Here is a 23,495-nt window from a genome sequence, read left to right as displayed (position 1 = left end):
ATGCATAGCAATCTAGTCTTTGAGATTTTCCCTCGTCACTCTGCTTCAGCCAGCTGAGACGTCTTAGGTGGAGACATGCTTCCAAAAGTTTGCATCTGAGGTTCATACACATAAACAGAACAGTCTGCATATACTGAAGACAACTGCTAGGTGCTACGATACCACACCACGCTCACGCACAGGATAGGTAGTACAACTATACACAAGCCAATTACATGAAAGACCTCCTGATGCTTACAGTTTCACAGTTCAAGCATCGAGTTTCATTGGTGAGCGTTCCCTGAAAAATCTCATGGACCCAGGTGAGTTCCGGTTTATTATTCTCCGCAGGTTCGTTCATGTTGCCATTTTTTAATTTTCCGTTTTGTTTCTCCTGTTTCTTCTCCTCCTGCAGGATGTCCGCAATAGTGTTTAGCAAATAATTTAAAAATTCGTGAGCATCCTGCTGCATGTAGTTATCAAAGAGATCTGGAAAGGAGAGGGTCGGTATTTCAATCTCCGGCTCTTGAAAAGCAAAGAAAATGCTCATTTTGCAAACCACACTTCAATTTTTATATTGAAAGAGTGGACAGGTATGGAATATATTCACCTCTGTTTTGCAACTTCAATGGATACGTTTTTAAAAAATTTTTGTTCACTTCCACTTTTTACCACCCACCGAGAACTAAATTTCCCATATCTTCCTAAAGTCATCATATATATAAAAAGCTACCAACATTTTTATTTGTTCTACAAAAAAAAGAGAAAAAGAAAAAGAACAGGAATTACTTGATAAACTCCCTGATAAAATATCAGTATTTAATATGATGTGACCACCAATGATCAATTATTCACTTCGTAATTTAGCCAGAGCAACAGGGTCTCTTCCCAAAGATCATATTAAACCCTGGACCAACCTGGAAGCAGCTTAAATGAAACACATAAGGGAGATGAGGGGTATATATGAGAATGTATCTATCTGATAGTGTTCTGAAACCAAATACAAAAGATTCCAGCAGCCTGTTACTGTTCCCTGCCATAAGGACATACAATCAAGAGATGAATGCAGCTGTGAAACTTCATTATTAATCATGTTCACAAGGAGACTTGGGAGGGCTCTGCTTCCTTCTCAGATTATTTCTATTCTGGTGTGTATAAACTACAACAACTTCAAAAGACGGCAATCAAATTAAATGAGACTTTATAAAACAAACATCTGATTAACTGTGCAAGTCTGTTGCAGTAAGGCTGAAATCTAGGCTAAACACAAGTTGCCATATCAAATATTTCTATAGTCATAAAAATTACCCATGCAAAACTTCTGGAATAACCTCATCTCTACCACCATTTCTCACACACAAAAAGAAGAATATAGAAAAAAAAGAAGAAACTCAGGTGACAGCAGGACATTTTTTATCACAGAAAAATATCAGTTTGATATCCTTCAACTTAGTTAGGCAAGTAAAAATCAAAGGTATTATTTTTAAAACAGCAGAGGCTCTGATTAGACAATCTGCATTTAGTTTAATCACTTATGACAAGTATATAAGATAGTACTATTTTATTCAATTATTGCATCAACCTATGTATTCCAATCAGTGTCCCGCCTTGGGCAATTTCTCCTCTTACAATGATCCTACCCAGAAAAAACTCCTTCCAATGTGGAGCAAAAAGAAAAGGTCATTCCAAAATGGAATGATAAATTTGAATTTTTAAGTATATTTTTAATCCAGTTTTGTTTTATATACTGGGTGGTAAAGGAGAAATATCTTTTCAAATGATATTTGAGTAGTTGGCCATACTATTTTCCCATTTAAAAAAAAAAAAAAAGGTTTCGTTTTGAGGATATACAGAACTGTCAATTCTCCTCATTTCAGGGCCTGAAATCCATGCGTCTCCATGCTACTCACCATTTTCTTTTCTCAGCCTCGAAATGAACTTCTTTGGTGGGATCACGCCAACCTTCTTCTTCTGCGTGGCAATGCTGTGGAAAAGGTCTGCCAGGCACGTCAACAAGTTTTCCTTCTTTTTTTGCTGGGCCTTGTATGCCAGCACATTCTCCCGGAAGGGCCGGCAGAAGTACAAGGCCTGAAGCACGGAGTTACAGTAGCATGTGTTTCCGAACTGCCAAAGGACAACAGGGATGGTTCAAAGCAGGGTCCGGGGCTGCACCACCTCCGAACCAGGTGGGGCGAGGGAGAGGGCCACCCTCCGTGTGAACCAGCCCAGATTCCGCGTGTCACAGCCCTGCTCACCGTGGTAGAAGACCAGTATGCCACTCTGAACACCACCAGGGAAATGAATGCTAGTATATGCAAGCCTGGTAGCTCTCTAGCCCATAAAAGTCTCTAAAATGATAAGAAGCACTCGGCCTTGATTTTACAAAATCTAATGAAACTTTCTGGTGCTTAAAAAAGAGAGAGACACTGAAGAAGAAAAAAATCGACATGATGTGGAGACGCAGAAAAGCAGCTGGCTACACAAAAGATGTCACAAGGCAACACATCAAAACTCCTATGACAGGGAAAATAAAAATCCCAATCAGAAAGAAATCCAGGAACTAGGAACCCCTTGCTCAGCTAAAACAGTCTTCACCGAATGGGAACTTGTTTTAGTTTCTCTCTTTCAAGATTCCAGCACGCCTGCCATTGGCTTCAGACCACATTTCCTCACTTTCTCCAAAGCAATCTTATTTCTGCCAAAGTAGCAATTGTCTCAATACAATAGTACCACCTAGTTCCTGGTCTCCTGCAATCTGATTAGGGCCCACAGAGTAATATTCTGACCTCTCAAAAGCCACGGATACTCAAGATTATGATTAACGAGGGAAAAAGTCATCATCTCCCTGGTTTTCAACTGACTATGTAACCAACTCTGTGGGTGAACATGTAGCTGAGACATTCACTTTAGAATTTTTCATGCACATTAAAATGCAAAGGAAAACGTTCTAAGGAAATCAGAAGATTAATAACAGATTACTAACTGCTGTGTAAGATTAAAATAGAATATGAACATCTCAAGATTGGTTGTTGGCTTGTGTGTCGTCTGCCCAAGAGCAAGGCAGATGCACCACCATCCTTAACGTGACATTTGTACGTATGTTAAGATAGAACACTTCCTATTTTTATATATTTTGATCTACTTTGACACAATTACGTAATGAGACAAACCTCTTTTTAAAGAGAAGCTGTAACTTTAATGAATTACCATTCGAAATAAACATAAATGAAACTATTAATAAGTTTAGGTCTCACAATGCTTCCACAGACTAGGAGATGGCCTTAGTTCTTTTTCCTCCATAGTCTGCACTTGTCTTTTCCCTGCACAAGGTAGAATTCCAGCAACTTGCATAACTGTCCTCACAGAGCTTAAGCAAGAGGCCTTTGCACTATGCCTAAAAAAACTGCATTAAAATTAGGAGTCAGTATTTCATCAACACAATGTCCTATATTCCAGTACTGTGGCCTCCTCCTACCATTCTTTTCTCTGTTACTCAGTACCTCACCTTCACCTGGACACCCTTTAGTAACACTTGGCCCTGGGCCAGTGGACAATGTCTGGGAAAGAAAAGGAACTAACATTTACCGAGTGTCCACAATGTGCCTCAGCCTCATGTCAGCACCTTCAATAGGAGCTCTCATGGATCCTTCATTATAGGCCAAGAGGGAGAAACCATTATGATCTCCATTTTACAGACGGGGAATTGGAGACACAGAGAGGTCAAGTGACTTGCCCAAGATCGCACAGCTAGTGAACGGCATAGGCAGAATTCAGACTTAGGTCTGTACTACCGCAAAGCCAACGTCCACTCAATTATCCCACAGGCGGCATTCACTCAGAGAATAGTCCCAGTGGAAATTACCACCTATCACACCTGAACTGACAGACCACACTCAGAGCAGTTGTTCCAGAAAAGCAGGTGCTTATGAGTTAACACCGGATGTCACTTAAATCCTCCACCCCAGAGAGAAAGGATCAGGTGGGGAAGAAAGCTCATGAGGGTGGTGGGCAATACTGCCTTACTACTTGGTCATAATCAACTTGTCTACGACACAGACCCTGGCAAGTATGGCCATCTACAAGGAGACCATTGCTGAACACAAGCAAAATGAGGCCAAGGGATTTTGAGATAAACTGGCCCCAGTTTTCCCCTGACTCCCCACCCATGCTTCAAATACCAAGTTGTGCTGTTAAGTAGCTACTGGTGATGAGCTGGAAACTCTTTCGATGCTCTGGTTGAACTGATGCATACTGAAACAAAGCTACCAAGGAGCCCACCCAGATGGTGAAGGGAGAACATACAAAAGCAGATATTGCTACGAAGGTTAATAATATCACTGTGAAATGTATGTGTGCAAAAGAAATCTTTTAAAGCACAGGGGAAAAAATGAGAATCTGACCCGATAATGCACTAATTAAACACTTTCTTCTGGGGCAACTCATACTTTCAAAAACTGGACTAAATTTCCCCCACCCCAATATTTGCCACGTATGGTAACCAAGGAGTATGAACGATTATTTAAAGCTTGATAATAACGAAAATGGGAATGGACTTGCTTCAAGAACTCTAAAACATCTGAATAAGGTAGTACATTTTAAAATACTTACATTGACCAATCCGAAGTAGTGTTCATTGATTGGAAACTGCTCTGGACCAATGTCTTTTTCCAGAGCAGAGGCATTGGTGCCCTAAAAGAGAAAAATAACAAAAGTTCTGTTGTGTGTAAAATAGACAAGAAAGCAAAATGATACTTGAGAGAGGACACTATTGAGACCAGCATCTCCCCGGGTGGCCTGGAGTTTGGTGACGGTCACGCTGAAAGAACAGGTGTCAGAAGTAAACCGTAGATGAGGTAATGACATCAGCCTACTCCTCTCCTTATCCAACCTCATCATCCCCTCAAACCTGTTTTACCCGGCTTCATTATCTTCTATTAGGAAAGGAGGTTTGGGACAGGCAAATCAGCAAATCATCACTCAGAACTTCCGAATAAAACATTCTAAGCTCAGCCAGCTGCAGTAGCTTTCATACTACTGGTGTATAGAATCGTACCACCACTTTCAAAGTCAATAGCATCATCCTGATAAAGATTTATCTACCGTGCACCCACTACGTACCAGGTGCTATTCTGGGCTCTGACAACAGAACAGTGGACAAAGACAGGCTGAAAGAAAAAGCAAGTACACACTGGACAGTACATCAGAAGGTGACAAGTGCAGTGAAGAAAAACAAGGCAGGAAATGAGGGTGGGGACTCCAGGGAGTAGGGCGTGAAGGGGAGGCATGGAGCGGGAAGGAGTGGAGGGTAGATCATTGCAGCTTTAAATAGGGTGGTCAGGGGGGCCTTACTGAGAAAGTGAAATGTCCAAGGAATATTGTAAATAATGGAGAAATACAATTTAAAATCTAACAGTTCCCAAATGCATCAAATTGGTAAGCCATGTGTACTCAAGTTCAACACTCCAACATGATGATAATAAGTTCCTGGGTACTCCCACTATATGCCAGGAACTGCACTATTTATTCTCACAACATCCCATTAGGTAAGTACTTACTATCATAATCCCCATTTAACAGACAGGAACTTAAGACTTCGAATGGTTAAGAACCTGCCCAAAGACCACAATCAGTAAGTGGCAGAGCTAGGACTTGAAGCCAGGAGTCAGACTTGGGAGCCCACGGTCTTAACCAAATGCTATGCAGAGCAATCCTATGACAAAACCATTTACTGAGCCCCGTTAAGGGCCAAGGGGTCATTGGCAAAAGCACACTGATTATCACTGCCCCCCCCCCCCGCAAGGTCTGGAGGAGTCTGCTGGGATTAGGAAAAGCGACCAAAGTTCAGTCCAATCAGGTGAGTAGTTTGGGGGTGGGTAGGACCACAGGCCCCATTTATACCCGTGGCTCTAACATCATTCTACAGCTTCTCACGTCCTCAGGCTATCACGGAAGACTCACAGCTCACAGAATCTCAGAGATTTGGGAGACAGGTATTTTAAAAAGAGACTGTTATGTTTTGTAAAAACTAAATCTGCTGCTGCTACTTATTCTGGGTTCATATAACTAGAATCTCCCATCACAGAAAGAAATGGCCAAAAGGTGGGCTGAGAACCAGTTAAAATGGTCACGTGTCAACAAGCAAACATGAAATGCAGAATAACTCAATTCTAAGCAAACACAATCTCAGCACAAATAGTACATTCCATCCCCTTATCATAATATCTTTTGTTTCCACTTGTTTTCTAGGTCCACTATACTGTTCCACCAATCTAAATTCCTTTACCCGTCATTGGAGACCTTGAGTTTAGCGGTCATCTTTGTGCACAACAGTTTCACTATCTTTTCATGGGAGTGGGCGGGGGAGACAGGGTTTCATTGCCTTCACAATAATATGACTCCATATACAGGCTGAATTTTTAAAATAGTACTTATATTAAAGCCAGGATTTTATGGTATAGACAAAAATCACTAAAAGTTTTCAATAAAGCTACATCTCGGGGCTTCCCTGGTGGCGCAGTGGTTGAGAATCTGCCTGCCAATGCAGGGGACACGGGTTCGAGCCCTGGTCCGGGAAGATCCCACATGCCACGGAGCAACTGGGCCCGTGAGCCACAGTTACTGAGCCTGCGCGTCTGGAGCCTGTGCTCCGCAACAAGAGAGGCCACGACGGTGAGAGGCCCGCGCACCGCGATGAAGAGTGGCCCCCGCTCGCCACAACTAGAGAAAGCCCTCGCACAGAAATGAAGACCCAACACAGCCAAAAATAAATAAATAAATAAAAATAAATAAACTCCAAAAAAAAAAGCTACATCTCAATCATAAATTGATGTAAATAATGTGTATTAAATATACCCACAGCCATTTTTGAAACAACATTAGAATATATGGCTTAGAGCCCAGGTGGAATGTCAGATATAAAAGTACAGCACATGGAGACAGATCTTATTAAATCTAAAGATTCAATCCATGACTTCTGTTATCTGGGAATTCTTGGATGGGGTGCTTTTTTCTATCTTCATATTTTCCCACTGGAGAGGGAGCTGGTGGGGGATGGCTTGCTGTGACTCAGGCTAAGTACAGTGACCCAAGGGCTGTGCTTAAGAGGAATAATACCCTGAGTGGGAGGAATAAGATAATAATTATTATTATTATAATAATATGATAATACCATGGAGGTAGCAGGGCGGGAGCACCCACAGCACAGCTCGGGGGAGAAGAAAGTGAGCTGGCCGTGTCTTCAGTGAAACCTGGCCCTCCCTCCGGTCAGGTCTGCTCATCCCCTCTCACAGCCCCCGCCAACACAAGGTCTGGAAGGGTCAGGAGGGGAGGTCAACCGGGCTCTGATCCCCAGTGTCGCTTCCACACCCCTGCACTGTCACCCATCTCGTCAAAACATCCACCTTCTGCAGCCCGTGCCTCCCAGCACCGTACAAACCCCTTCCTTTCTCCTCGTCTCGCCTGACCCCTCCAGGCCCCGACGACCTACCTTTACACCCTGCCTCCTGCCATCGTGCTGGGTGGCTTCAGCATCCACGTGGCGGCGCCTGCCCATACCCTGCTCTCTCAGCAACTGATGTCCTCTTTTCTAGCTGTCTTTTATTTCACTCCACTCCAGCTACCCACTCCCAAAGACGCACCCCGGATCTGGTCACCACCCCAAAACCCAGCCAGGCTGGACTCTCTGTCTGCTGGCTCATCCCATCACAGCCACACATACACCCGCCAGGACCTGTCGCTCCTCTCCCTTCTCATTCAGCTTAGAGCCCATGGATCATGATGTCAGTGGCTCTTATAAACACCCCTTACCTTATCCTTTGCTCACACCACCTGGCAAAAAACCCACCCAATGGGAACCAAATTATTCACCTTCTCTGAACATATGCCCAGACAGATGTGCAGCGCTAGGGGGGGAGAAGTCGCACCTCAGGCTGACTGCATTCACTCGAACTCACCAAATTCAAGCGGCCCACGTCCCCACATTCCAAGAGCCTTTCTCTGATGCACTCATTCTCCACTCCACAGCGACCTTTTCCAAACTTCCCCAAGCGCCTCAAAACTCTATACCTCTCTGCCCCTCTCACTGGCTTCCCACTCAACAGGAAAAAGAAGAAAAGAAACACATTAAACCAGCAGAGAGGAACTCTCTTAATTTCACACTCTCAAACCTTCAAACCTATGCGCCTACCTCTCTCAATGACGGAGACCTCGCTCTCGTGCAGGTCAATTGCTCCCGCACTATTAGATCCTGCCCGGCGGAATTTAACATGCCTCCGTGTCTCTCATGTTAAAAATACACATACACATCTTCTTCCCACCTCTCCAGTCCCCGCCCTCTTTCTCACCTCCCCTTCATAGCTAAACTTCTTTAAACAATTGTCTATTCTGACACATTTACAAATGAATCAGATGATTTCTAAGATTTATTTCAAATGATCCAGTGGGGAGAAGTGGGAGGTGGGTGTGTGGGGCTTATTATACTATTCCATTTATACTTTTACATATATGTTTACAGGCAGAGTAATGGTCTCCCAAAGATGCCCAGGTCTTCATCCCCAGAACTTGTGATGATGTCACCTTACATGGCAAAGGTAAATTTAGATTGTAGAAGGACTTAATTTGCTAATCAGGACTTAATTTGACCTTAAAATAGGGGGACTGCCCTGGATTATCCAGTTGGGCCCAACGTAATCACAAGCATCCTTAAAAGTGGGAGACAGAGCAGAACAACAGACCGGACCGCTATGATGTGTGAAGGACTCAACTTGCCTTCGCTGCCTCTGTAGGCAGAGGAAGGGGCCAGGAGCCAAACAACCAGGCAGCCTCTAGAAGCTTAAAACGCAAAAAAAAGAAAACAGTTTCCGCTAGAGCCTCCAGGAAGAACACAGCCGCACACTGCCTTCATTTTAGCCCGGGCGGGCCTAGTTCAGACTTGTGACCTCCAGGCTATAAGGTAATATACTTGTGCTGTCTAAGCCGCTAAGTTCACGGTAACTTGTTACAGCAGCAATAGAAACTAATATGTCTGAAGTTTTCCATAATACTCGCTAAGACCTGTCTCTATTTCCTCACCTCCCCATCTCTCCTCAAAATAACCCCTTCTGGATTCTACCCCTGGTGAGCTCCACACATGGTCAACTCAGGAAGACACATTTAGCTGTTGGCTTTCTCCAGGTGCTGTCTAAGGACCTCTTCCCTCCCTCCATGCCTCTTTCTGTAGGGTCCAGGCAATAACCAGGCTTCAATCAGCAGCTACGTGCCAACCATTTCCAACGCTTCACCTTCATCCCAGAAAGCTCACTTCTGAGCTCATTCAGGCGGGGTGAAGACCCATTTCCACTTGCTTGTCTCACAGGCCCTCAAAATCACTCTACCCCAAAACTAGAGCTTTCACTTCTCCTGCCCCTCAAATCCAGTCTCTTCCTGGTGTTGCCCCACTTGTCCACGACGATGCCACCTTCCTCCTGGCTCCTGCTAGAAACCTGAGGGCCACGCCTAACGTCCTCCTCCACACTCGACACCCATCCAGCACAGCATACTACTGACCGATTCACTCTCCTTCAATCTCTCAAATCCCTTCGCTTCTCTTGAACCTCCTGCCATCAGTGAGACCAGGCCACCAGCATCTCTCATCTGAATTACAACAGCCTCCTAAATGGCCTCCGACACCCACCTTGCTCACCTCTAACCCCACCATCAACATGGCAGCAAAACTGCTCTTTCTAAATACAAATCTGCTTTAAAATGCTCCAGTGACTTCCACTGCTGTCTCCAATGTCACCTCCTGCCACCCATTCTCTCATACACTTGGCCTACTAAGATGGCCTTTGTTCTGGTCCTCAAATACCTCAAGTTCCCTCCCGTCCATCACCTGAATGCTCTTCCCCCCTGCTTCTTCACCTGGCTGTACCCTATCATCCTTCTCAGGGAATTCTTTACCAGCCACCCCTAGATTCAGGTAGTCTCTGTACTGGACAGAATAATGGCCCCTCAAAGATGTCTACACCCTAATTAATCCCTGGAACCCGTGAATATGTTAACTTATGTGGCAAAAGGGACTCTACAGGTATGATTGATTTAACAATCTTGAGATGGGGGGGGGCACTTATCCTGGATGACCTCAATGGGCCCAGCGTCATCAAGGGTCCTCATGAGAAGGAGGCAGGAGTATCAGAGTCAGCGAGGAGATGTGACGACAGAAGCACAGTTCAGAGAGAGACCAGAAGATGCTACACTACCGGCCTTGATGATGGAAGGGGCCCAGAGCCAAGGAGTGCAGGCAGGCCCTAGAAAATGGAAAAGGCTCCCCTAGAGCCTCCAGAAGCTGTGCAGCCCTGCCGACACCTTGATTTTAGGACTTCTGACCTCCAGAGCTCGAAGAGAATAAATTCCTGTCATTTTAAGCTGCTAAGTCTGTGGTCCTATTTTACAGCAGCAACAGGAAACTAACACACCCCTCTCCCAACAACCTCCACTCTCCACTCATAGCATACTGTCTCCCTTACACTGTTTACTCCAATTCTTATTTATGTAATTATGAATATCTGTCCTATCCCCTCAACTACATGTCTCACAGGAGCAAAGACTTATGTCTGACCTGCTTAATACTGCACTCTCAGAGGCTAGCACAGATTAGGCCCAGGCCTGCTGGGTGGGTGGGTGGGTGGGTGGGTGGATGGATGGATGGACGAATGAGTGGATGGTTGGTGGGTTGGTTGGATGGATGGATGGATGGATGCATGCATAGATGGGGATGGTTAGGGCTGTGCGAGTTGCTTCCATGTCCGTGATCATTTGGACACAGGTGTGTGAGCTCTCCCGATCTACTGTTCAATGGGGCCTACATGGTACCCTCCTCCACTTCCCCATTCTCCCTTCCCTTTCATAAATATACACCCTAGGAATTCCTTCCCATGGATACAGGATGTCACTGATACTGACATTTGGAACCAAACTCTTGCTTCACATGCTAGCATTTTCCATTGGTAACATGAATTTTTGTGCATCTTTAACAGATTTTGGAGTTCTCTACGTTAAATGTAAATCTCTGTATGATAAAAGGACACACACATGATGGGGCATGTTTCATGACAGGATGATGGTGGGAGCTTAAAGATCAACTAGACAGTATAAATCGAAATTTTAAATGAGCACATCCTTCAATCCTGCAATTCTTCTTGAAGCGATTTGTTCCACGTCTATGCTCACACAGGTAGAAAAGATACAGAGACTACAGCAAGGACCAAAATAATCCAGGCCTGGCTTAAACAAGACGGAAGTTTAGCTCAAGAGGAAGCAGCGCAGGCCTGATACGGCAGCTCTGCAGGGCCGGGGACTCAGGCTCCTTTTATCTTGTTGCTCTGTCATCCTCAAGAATGTATCTTGGGGACCAACATGGTCACTCCAGCCCCTATCATCAAACAACCTCCGCCAGGGGGAAGCAGACAAGACGGGGAGAGACTGCGCCTTCCCTTCCAAGAATGTTCCTGGAAGTCGCATACATCACCTTTGCTCATGATCCCGACGGCCAGAATCTCACCCAGCCACAGGGCCACACCTAGCTGCCAGGGGAGCCTGGCAAATGGGCTCTATAACCAGCCAAAATTAGAGATGGAAAAAGGATACTGAAGGAACTATCAGCAGGCAACATCTCAGATGGTCCTCCCCGGCAAGGTTTGCAAGAGGAAAAAGTTGGAAATAACTGGTTAAATAATTACAGTAATAAATAGGATGGAATACCAAGTAGCTACTTAAAAAAGTAAAGCTACTCTATAGGTATGGCTATGAAAATTTGTCCAAGATACAGCGATAAGTATCAATAAAAACGTGTGAGAGAGTAAGTGTGTGCACAGGACAATTACTGGAAATGTCCTCCTTTCAAGCAGCAGACGCTGAGCCCTCTTCGTGTCCAGCACGACTCTACTTCTGAGGGACACAAAGGGACAGAGCGGCTCGGGCCTGCCTTCAACACCTACATTCTAATGGAAATTCTACAACGAATACTTGAGAAATTATTAACACTTGTCACCAGTGTCTAGGAGTGGGGCTGGCAGATGACAAGGCCACCGGGGGCTTTTTGTTTTCTCAACTGTTCAAATTTTTTACCATGAGCATGTATTATTTTTGTCATAAAAAATGTAAAAGAAAGTTAGCAAACTAATATCCTTCAGACCAGTTATCTAAGGCCCACAGCACACAACTCAGAGCTTCATTTGGCCATTTTTCCCCCCAGTATGAATTTGCTTTCCCCTCTCTTGGCCTTAGCTTCCTGGCTGAGAGGTGGGATATTCAGCCCACCTATGGCTCAGGTGGCAGAGAGAATCAAACAAAATGGGGAACATTATCAGCACTATGTAAACTGCAAGGTGTGCTGCAAACCCAAGAGCCTGCAGTTCTACTGCGGGCACCAAGCACAGTGACACATAAGGCAAACGGGAGGCGCTGAGAATAACTGACCAGATGCTGAACAAAAAAGTAATCTATAGCAGTAAATCACAGGGTCTGGAGGTGTAAGAAACACATTTCTCATTTTCGTCAGTAAAAAATTTGGTAACCTTTGAAAACAATGCACCGCACTTTATTAAAAATAGAATCTGGGCTGGGACAAGTTCCAACAACAAGACTGTAATGCTAGCTCTTCACAGCACTTCTGAAAGCAACTGTGTGACTGCCAAGGGGTGCTACAAAAACACAAAACCAACAATAACAACAACTTGGGAAGGATGACTCATAAATGTATAAGACGGGTATAGAAAGGCATTTCTTTTAAAGCAATTTTAAAAGCAGTTTATAGGAAAACATGTTAGAATGTCTTCCTTCGGGGGAGGGGGGGAAGACGACAGATTCTTGCCCAGGAGGATATAATCAGAATGATGGCACTGCTAGGTCTATAAAAACCAATGAGAGCATCACCTCACACCGGTCAGAATGGCCATCATCAAAAAATCTACAAACAATAAATGCTGGAGAGGGTGTGGAGAAAAGGGAACCCTCTTGCACTGTTGGTGGGAATGTAAATTGATACAGCCACTATGGAGAACAGTATGGAGGTTCCTTAAGAAACTAAAAATAGAACTACCATACGACCCAGCAATCCCACTACTGGGCATATACCCTGAGAAAACCATAATTCAAAAAAAGAGTCATGTACCACAATGTTCACTGCAGCACTATTTACAATAGCACTATTTATTTCCAAAAATGGAAGCAACCTAAGTGTCCATTGACAGATGAATGGATAAAGAAGATGTGGCACATATATACAATGGAATGTTACTCAACCATAAAAAGAAATGAAATTGAGTTATTTGTAGTGAGGTGGATGGACCTAGAGTCTGTCATATAGAGTGAAGGAAGTCAGAAGGAGAAAAACAAATACCGTATGCTAACACATATATATGGAATCTAAAAAAAAAAAAAAAAAATGGTTCTGATGAACCTAGAGTCAGTACAGGAATAAAGACGCAGATGTAGAGAATGGACCTGAGGACACGGGGAGGGGGAAGGGTAAGCTAGGACGAAGTGAGAGAGTGGCATGGACATATATACACTATCAAATGTAAAATAGATAGCTAGTGGGAAGCAGCTGCATCACACAGGGAGATCAGCTCGGTGCCTTGTGACCACCTAGAGGGGTGGGATAGGGAGGGTGGGAGGGAGACGCAAGAGGGAGGGGATATGAGGATATATGTATACATATAGCTGATTCATTGTTATACAGCAGAAACTAACATAACATTGTAAAGCAATTATACTCCAATAAAGATGTTAAAAAAAAGAAAACCAGTGAGAACACTGTATAATATGCAGGAGCCTAAACCAAAAACAGAGACCAGGAAGGGGTCTTGGAGATCAGCTCCATTCCACAGATGAAAAAAACCAAGGCCCAGAAACGTAAACCTCCTCCCCCAATTCTGCATCCTAAGGCAGGCAGGATCTCTTTCAAGTCTGTACAAAGTGGAGAAAGGCCTGAAATAACATGTAAGGATTTCTAAGTACACAGAGAAAAAGTCACTGATTATAAACCATGAATTAAAATATATGACAGGGGAGGTGAATATTGTTGCTAAAACTACATTTTTAAGTCTATATTCAAAAAAGGCTATTTTACTTATCAAGTACATTTTCAAAGTGCAAAAGTACATAGAGGACTAATTCTCAAAAGCACTAGTATTCCCAGACTGCTGATGACAAAAGGTCATTCCTAGAGCCTTAAGGAGAAAATGAAGCAAAAATGAAGTGATGCAGCTCAAGATTTCAGGATGAGTCAGGAGCCACTTGCCAGAATTCAAGGATGGTTAAGGAGGAATTATAGTCACTGGCTTCCAGCCATAATTAGTAATAATAATAGACATCACAAAAATAACACTTACTGTGTCCAGTCACTGCTCTGAGGGTTTGATGTATATTTTCCTCATTTTAATCCTCACAATAATGTTGTGAGGTGGATGTCATTATTGTCTCCATTTTAAAGATAGGAAAACTGAGGCACAGAGAGGGTAAGTAACTTTATCCAAGTTCACACAGCTAATAAGTACTGGAACTAGGTTTGAACTCACACCATCTGACTCCAGAGTGTATGCTCCCAAGCACTACACAATATTGACTCTCAAGGTGGCAGGGTCCCCTCAGAGCCCCAGAATTGCAGGAATGAAAAACCGAGGAAATAGAAGGGGTCACAGAGTTATACAGGTAAACCCCTACCTCTGAGGCACCATTCAAAATATTCTAGAATGAGGAGCACAGGTGTCCTTCTCTGTAAAATCACCACAGAACACTGCAACCTGTTTAAAGAGAATATAAAATTGAGGTTGAAAATCAGGAGAAACTTGAGATGTAGTCAAGAGGAAATAGATTATTTTTTTCAAAATGGTTTCAGGCTGTGGATTTTTATCTAGCCAAATAGGAAAAGAAAATAATATTGTTTAAAATAGGAGAAAGCGAAAACAAGATCAAGAAGCAGAAATGAGTTCTAAGAAGTAAACCATTTCACACCTAATACTAGAAAAATGTGCACTCTCACTTCCATAACTTCTAAATTTTTGGATACATACTGACAAGAGAAGAAAGAAAAAAAAAAGGAACAGAAAGAGAAAGGACCCACCAGAAGTATGCAGAACAAAATGTGTTAATACAGTTCATCTCTCAGTGCTGGGATTATTTGGGAAGGGTGAGTGGGGAGAAGTAGTATGAATTATATATCAGGGAAAAAACTGCCATTATTTTCTTATCCAAAGAAACTGGCAAAGCATCTGTTGTGCCTCTACAGAGACAGAAATGCAGATTGCAATTCTGAGCCTCTTGGCTCAGAACTAGTGTGGCCAGTTCTCTGGCCCCTGAGAGCTGTCTCCTCTTTCCCCCCCATCTCCTACTCAGCATTTGCCTTCAATGTCACTTCTTCAAAGCTACCTTCCCTGACCCTTCCCTCTCTCAGAATCCTGTGTGTCTCTTCATACAACTAATCACAATTTGTAATAACTTACTTATTTGTGACTATTTAACACCTGTCTTCCCACTGGACCACAGGTTGGCAAATGACAGTCCATGGGCCAAATGTGGCCCACCAACCATTTTTGTAAATAAAGTTTTATTGGAACACAGCTGCGATCACTCATTTACTTACGGTAGCTACTTTCACAGTACGACAGCAGAGTTGAATAGCTGCAACAGAGATACCATGGCCCACGAAGCCTAAAATATTTACCATTGAGCCCTTTACCAACAAGCTTGTCAACCCCTACACTAGACCATAAACTCTATGAGGACAGGGTTATGACTGACTGGTCTCCTAGGACCATGCAGAACATCTGGCATACAAAAACACTTACTAAATTTGCTGACTAAATAAACTTGGTAAACAGGGTAAGCAGTATGTGCCGCTCGCTGTTCAGAGAACCTCACGTCTCTGTATTCATCGACTCCACTGTCCGCCAACCAAGGCAGTCCCACTTACTGTCCCCATGCCACTCATGCAAGAACAGAGGGAACCTGCTCAGGCTCACTCAGCCCGTAAAGGCAGCGCCAGGACTCAACCCCAGGCCACTCTGGTCCAGAGCCTGAGCTCCTGACCACAATTCAGAGAAGATGGTCTTCTCATTCATACAAAATTTTAGTAATTCCTTAGCTGCAGACGTAGAGACAGGGCAGAGGGCCGCTGCTTCTGAGAGTGTCCTCTTCGGCTGCTGGCCATCACACATCACCTAACCACGGGCGGGCAATACCCAGAGGGGCTATGAATGCCGCCCGTCCTGCTCAGAGAGCGCACATCACCTGGTCCCATCGAGCAACACTGACACCCTCCCTCCAGGTAAGTCACACACTCACACTCACTATCCCCATTTCATAAGTGAGGGAAATGAAGTTAATGGAGGTTAAGTAACTGGCCAAGGTCAAGTGTTAGCATGAGGCAGAGGTCAGCTGTGAACCCGCAATCTTAATACCATCACTACTCCAACTCCTGGCTCAACAGTGCTCCTCTGCCTTCCTGCAGGCTTCCACAGAAGGCAGTTAAAGGGCATTTTCATTCTGCACCAGGATAGCACGTCATTTCCATGCCTTATATGATACTGGGGAGAGAGAAACAACTCTGGAAAAACCCTCAACGTGACTTCACTTGATGATGTAACGCAGAAGCAAAAATGCCTGCAACTGAAGAAAGATGACCCTGGGACACATAATGATCCCAAGTCACCATAGGAAGGACAGTAAACAGCAGCTAGAGCCTCGGGCTTGTAAAACAACTCTCTTTGTAGCTAGACACAGCATAACAAAGTCCTCAGGCAGAGATGACATTTCAACTCAAAAGGAGAACGAAGAGCTGGGTCTGTCTTCTAGCGGAAGGCGGAGGAGGAAGTATTTCCCCAGTCCCTGAATTTAGTGACCTGGAACCAAGAACCTCACTCCCAACCCAGTGTTCTGCAAAGGCACCAAGCTGCCTCCTCGACGATGAGGTCTCTTAAGCTCCTACTTTACCCAAAGGGACCCTTCTCATCGTTTCCCTGAAAGGCAGCATTGGTGTCACAGGGTCCTGGCAAAGCCCCAGGTCAAAGAGGCCAAGTCCTCAAATTTAACTAATAGGGTGATTTCAAGTACTTCCCTCATCCCCCTCTCTAGTTCGAGCTCAAGGTCTTCATCAGTGAAAAACCAGGACAGCAGTATCCCCACCTCACAGTGTGGAATCCCTGCCCTTGCATCGGTACTGCACTATCAGAGATATTTTAGTCTAATGTACTGAAACCACCCTGTAATGTATTGATTATGAAACATAAAATATAAAATTCTGTGCTCTCTTCTCCCCTCCCCAGACAGGATGGCAAGGGGAGAAAAGAGAGGGAGCAGGAGGTCTTCACAGCGGTACTGCTCAAAGCGTTATTGCTCTGCCCGGGAGCAAAGTTCAGAAACTGAAAATGTGTACAATGAATGGACCGGGTAAGTTTGCACCTGTCGAGTTTAGTAATAAAACAACTGGACTTGGTGTTTTAAGCATCTTTGAGGTTTCTATTCCATTTTGCAATTAATGTTTTATTGTATTTTACAAAAGTATCAGTCTGTGACAGATTGAAAATAAAAATAAAACTGGTCCTTCCCTACAGACTTTGAAAATAATTGCCAACAGCAAAACAGTTAAATGAAATTGAGCTTGTTTTCTGAAATGTGTGAATAGCTGCTCAAGCTCACTCCTAATATGAGAAATGCAAACTAAAAATATACCAAGACACCATTTTTTCCCCCACTGGCAAAGATAAAAAAGCTTTTGGATAGCACCCGACTTTGGCAAGGCTGTGGGCTACGAGAGTCACACAGTTTGATAGTGGAGGGCAATTTGGCAGTTACAAATGCATCAAAGTTACAAATGCAGATCCATTTCTAGGAAGTCAGCTGACAAGATACACCCCAAAGTATGCAAAATGACGTAGGGACAAAGTTGTTCCCTGCAGCCTTGTTTGTAAAAAAACAAAGACTGGAACACTACCTTCAAGCCCATCAGTTGGGGGCTAGTTAAGTGAATTCAATATGTTCAGGCAACTGAATACTCTGCAGCCATAAAAAAAGAATGAGGATGCTCTTTATATACTAGCACAGACCCAACTCCAAGATACAAAAAGCAAAGGGCAGATCAAGACTGTTCAGTATATGCTACAAGCACTATTTGCATTTTTAAAAACTAGGAGAGGGCTTCCCTGGTGGCGCAGTGGTTGAGAATCTGCCTGCCAATGCAGGGGACACGGGTTCGAGCCCTGGTCTGGGAAGATCCCACATGCCGCGGAGCAACTGGGCCCGTGAGCTACAACTACTCAGCCTGCGTGTCTGGAGCCTGTGCCCCGCAACAAGAGAGGTCGCGACAGTGAAAGGCCCGCGCACCGCGATGAAGAGGGGCCCCCGCTTGCCGCAACTAGAGAAAGCCCTCGCACAGAAATGAAGACCCAACACAGCCAAAAATAAATAAATAAAATTAAAAAAACAAAAAACAAAAAAACTAGGAGAGCAATATAAACATTCTTGCTTGGGTATGCATAAGATGCCTCTGAATAGAAGTGGAAGAAACAGCAAATACTGCTGGATGCCAGAGACAAGAATTGGATGTTGGGTATAACTGCAACATACATCCTTTTGTACAATCTAAAGTTTCTACCATGTAACTCATATTCACCTTTTCAAAAACTTTCTTGAAAAATTCTTTTTAAAAAGGAAGAAACCGAGCTTAGCCGCCTCACGTGTTTTTGTTAGGAATACCTAACTGTACACCAGATAACACACGAGGGTACGTTTATGCTCATCGGATGACTGAAAACCGTTTACCACATGATGTACCCTCGTTACCAGGAAAGGAAAAACACAGTATCCTGACTGATGATTACAGAAGCTTTGCCACACACCCTCAGTCCTGCGTCTCCCGACAGCACGTCAGTCGGAAATCACAGCTCCTTCCTCCTTTTGTCCGCTCCACGCACTTCCCCTCCCCGGGCCTGTCTCAGATTGGAAGCCACAGTGAGCTTACAACATGCTAAGTTCAGCTTCTCGGCGCTGCTCACCAGGAGGAATGGCTCTCATACAGACCCAGAGACCTAACTCACCTGCCCGATGCCACAAAAGCGACAAAGTGGCAGGATCAGGATTGGAACCCGGGACCTCGGATCCCGAGATCAGGGCTCTTTCCACTACAGCCTCTGGACTCCTTTGCTCGTGGGAAGGAGGGGGCTCTACAAGAAAACTGCAATAAAATGGACAGGCACCGGGCTAAGCGCTAGACACAAATGACGCCACTTACGCCCCACAATGCCCCAGGGAGGGAAGTTCTCTCATCACCCACATGCCACGGATGAGAAGCAGAGTCTCCGACAGGGTGGATGATGGTGAGCTCTCACGCCCGACCAGCCAGACCCCATCCACACGCTGACCTGCCTCGGGAGGAAGCTCGCCAGCCTGCCGTCCACAAACCAGTTTAACAGGGCTCCTCCAAGAGCCAGTTAGGTGAACCACCATAAAGAACCTCTTATCTGGGGCTTCCCTGGTGGCGCAGTGGTTGAGAATCTGCCTGCCAATGCGGGGGACACGGGTTCGAGCCCTGGTCTGGGAAGACCCCACATGCCGCGGAGCAACTGGGCCCGTGAGCCACAACTACTGAGCCTGCGCGTCTGGAGCCTGTGCTCCGCAATAAGAGATGCCGCGACAGTGAGAGGCCCGCGCACCGCGATGAAGAGTGGCCCCCGCTTGCCGCAACTAGAGAAAGCCCTCGCACAGAAACGAAGACCCAACACAGCCAAAAATAAAATAAATAAATAAATAGACAAAAATTTAAAAAAAAGAACCTCTTATCTGAGCCGACGTCTCCCGAACTACAGAGCATGAATGCCCAAGGGAGGGGAGACAATCTTAGGTGGCACGAATATGAACATTTTTAACTTTAGCAGCTACGCTTTTGATATGTATTAAAAAAGCACATAACCAGCACATCAAACCCGTTCCTTCCCAGATGTCATAGCACAGAATGAGGCCAAATTAAAAGAAGCTGAACAGATTTAAGGACAGCTACTAACTAAATAAGTTCAGGTGGTTCTGAGATATAATGAAAACATGAAGGGCAACAAACTGACGCTTGAGAATCACTGGTCTAAGGAAGTGGATCCAGTCCATGGCTTTTCTCTAGAGGAAGAGAAGCTTGGGAATACCCCAGCACACAACACACAAGAGTTCTAAATGTCACTTTATTTGTATTTATTTTATTTTCATCCGCCCTCCACTCTCCACAACACCTGGCCTCTCTCAGATGGATGAGGCAGGACCCCAGTTAGCAAAGCATCCTGAAAACTTGTATCTAAATGGCAGTGTCCTGTGGTGGCTTAACCTTGGGTTGACCACAGGCCTAGTTTGCCCTGAAGAGCTCTGATTACACCTATAGATCAATTAGTATCGAATAATTAGTTTGAGCGTGCCCCCTCTCACTTTAAGTGTCTGACCTGGGGAAGAAACTGGAGAGCTGACTGGGAGAGATAATGACCTCTTTCTAGCCCTTCACACTCAAGAAACAGTGAGAAGGGACCCCCACTTCCCCAGCACCCGCAGTCAGAACCACACCATCTGATGAATTTTGCCTCTGCTCTTGCCCAACCTCCTTCCCCAATCCTATTTTTCCCAAAATGCCCACTAAATGTAGATGGCAGGTCAAAATGAAAGGATCCCATGGGCTGGCTCCTGCAATACCAACAGCCCTGTGCTTTGAACAAACTGAAGGAAAATGTCCATTCGCCTAAAGAGAATTATGAAAAAGTAATACGCGTGAGGGCATCACAGCTCACAAAACGCTTCCGCAGGCAAGATATCCTTTGATTCTCCAAAAAAAAAGCTGTGAGGAGGGTATTTCATCATGCCATTTTGTGTTGTAAAGAGATGGGGAAACAGGCCTTGAGATTTACCAAGCAGGATTTTAAACCCCAAACTGCTCCACTTTAGAGCTGTATGGAAAAAAGAAATTGTTTTCCTTTTCTCCCTAGGGTCTTTTTTTTTTTTTAATTAATTAATTTATTTATTTATTTTTGGCTGCATTGGGTCCTCGTTGCTGAACACAGGCTTTCTCTAGTTGGGGCGAGGAGGGGCTACTCTTCGTTGTGGTGTGCGGGCTTCTCATTGGGGTGGCTTGTCTTTGTTGCGGAGCACGGGCTCTAGGTGCGCGGGCTTCAGTAGTTGTGGCTTGCGGGCTCTAGAGCGCAGGCTCAGGAGTTGTGGCGCACGGGCTTAGTTGCTCCGCGACATGTGAGATCTTCCCGGACCAGGGCTCGAACCCGTGTTCCCTGCACTGGCAGGCGGATTCTTAACCACTGCGCCACCAGGGAAGTCCCTCTCCCTAGGGTCTTAAGTGTGCTCCCCAAACCAGGAGCATCTGGTCATGAGAGAGGATGCTAGAACGGCAAAACCTCAGCCCCACTCCTGACCTACTGAATCAGAATCTGCATTTTAACAAGACCCCCAGGTAACTCCTGCAGACAAGACAATTTGAGGAGGGATTTCCCTGGTGGTCCAATAGTTATGACTCCGTGCTTCCACTGCAGGGGGCATGGGTTTGATCCCTGGCCAGGGAACTAAGATCCCACATGCTGCACGGCATGACAGGGGGAAAAAAAAAAAAAAAAAAGACAATTTGAGGAGCACTGCTTTACTGCAAGGCAATCCTTCCATTCTCCCATGCTGCATCTCTTCATTCATTTATCCAATAATTATTTACTGTGAATCTACCACACTGTGCTGAATGCTGGGAAATTCCCAGTGAATAAGATAAACATAGCTCCTGCCCTCGTGGGGTTGCCAGTGTAACACAGTGGTTTTTTCAACCTTGGGTGCTGATCAGAATCAAGGGTGGCACTTAAGGAAAAAATGCAAGTGCCTAAAACCCACTCCAGACCTACCTACACCTCCATACAGTCAGAAACTGAGACTGAAGCCCTAGATGCTGCCTATCAGACAAGCTCCAATTCATGCAACTACCTTGGAGAACAATTTGACAATATCTAGAGAAGCTGCGGGTGAGCGTATCCTAAGAGCAGCATTTCCACTTCCAGGACTATATCCTGGAGAAATGGAGGCATGTGTGCAAAGAAGACAGGAACAAGAACATTCACTGCAGCACTGTTTCCAGACAGAATATTCTGGAAACTATCCAACTGTCCCTAACTAAGGGAATGAATAAGTAAACCATGGTGAAGTCAAAAAATACTGTTAAAGAGCCCTTAGAATGAATAAATAGAAAATAAATAGATGTACATGTGTCAACATATTCTCGAATATAATTGTTGAGTGAAAAAAGATAGTCACAAAGGCTATACAGTTTTACACACACTGATATACTGCTTATGGATTCATAAATAGAAGTATAAAGACATGCATGGTAAACACATACCATCTTCAGGAAAATCGTCAGTTCTAGGAGAAGGGGATAGGAAAGAGATAGGGGTGGTTAGCGGTTTTTTTAAAGTAGCATATCTAAAAAATGATCTTAACCAAATACGATTAAAGTATAAGTCTGTTAAATCTGAAGGGTTGGCATTTGGGTATATAACATATATTAAATTACATTCTTTTTTTCCATACTTTTTTGGGTGCTAATGTTTTGTGATTTAACTTCTTTAAAATTTCTTTCAAAAGCTTCACAGGGGGTGTGATATATAGCCAGGGTTGGGAATCCCTGTTATAGGAACATAAAGCAATAAAACTCTACTATTTAATATCAGGAAATATATCTACAGAATGGCAATGATCTATAGCTCTTGAAGTTAAATTACTACCTTAAATAATTTTATATAGATTTAAAAAAACCTTTCACATGGCAGATAATTTCTATAAGCTATATATTTTTTTTAGGAGGCCAAGGTTATTACCCAAGGAAAGCAACATTTCTCAAACTGTGATCCTTAGCTCACCTGCAACAGAAGGAAGAGGGAGTGAGAAGAGGAGGGAATATTTATTAAAATGCAGATTCCAGGTTTCCTGCCTTAGACCTACTTAATCAAAACCTCTGAGGGCAGAAGCCCAGAGGCTGAATTTTTAATAAAAGAATGCACCTGTGGGCACAATTCTTTCGTACACCAAAGAACCACTCAAGTATATTTTTTAAGTTAATGTTACTCATATTTTTAAAACCATACGTGTCTGCGTTCAATAAGGTGACATTCATCATACTCTGAAAATTAAAATAAAGCACAGGGAATGTTTTCTAAATACTTGAGATCATAATTCCACAAGGACATTCAAGCAGATCCTGATAAAAACTGGTTTCCTGCACAGTGTATCTAACCTGAAGGACAAAGAAATGTATTTCAGGAAGAAGAACATAACTTCACGTTGCCTTTCTAAAAGAACTTCAAAAAGCAACTGGGTAAACAAAGCTCCACAGGTCCAGCCTTGCTGCTATTCTCACCCGCAGAGGCCCCAGACACGATTTTCACCAAAGCCAAATTCGATTAAACAAGGCATGAACGATGTAACTTGAACTGAGGCCTGGCTAGCACAGTAAAAGATCCCAAATTTCC

General features: G+C 44.2%; 1 protein-coding gene across 1 annotated transcript in view; it reads right to left on the bottom strand.

Moving 5' to 3' along the window:
* The window catches only part of USP46 (ubiquitin specific peptidase 46), a 63,377-nt gene that overhangs the window by 31,663 nt on the left and 8,219 nt on the right, over positions 1 to 23,495 (bottom strand). The window contains exons 2-4 of the mRNA XM_057546837.1: positions 4,588 to 4,668; positions 1,890 to 2,103; positions 239 to 468 (exon numbers count right to left, since the gene is read on the bottom strand). Coding sequence (XP_057402820.1) covers positions 239 to 468; positions 1,890 to 2,103; positions 4,588 to 4,668 — 525 coding nt within the window. The remainder of the gene's footprint in view (positions 1 to 238; positions 469 to 1,889; positions 2,104 to 4,587; positions 4,669 to 23,495) is intronic.

This window comes from Balaenoptera acutorostrata, chromosome 5 (genome assembly GCF_949987535.1).
Source record: "Balaenoptera acutorostrata chromosome 5, mBalAcu1.1, whole genome shotgun sequence".
Classification (NCBI taxonomy): domain Eukaryota; kingdom Metazoa; phylum Chordata; class Mammalia; order Artiodactyla; family Balaenopteridae; genus Balaenoptera; species Balaenoptera acutorostrata.
The sequence above is the reverse complement of the archived record's forward strand: the minus strand, read 5'-3'. Positions and strand labels throughout refer to the sequence as shown.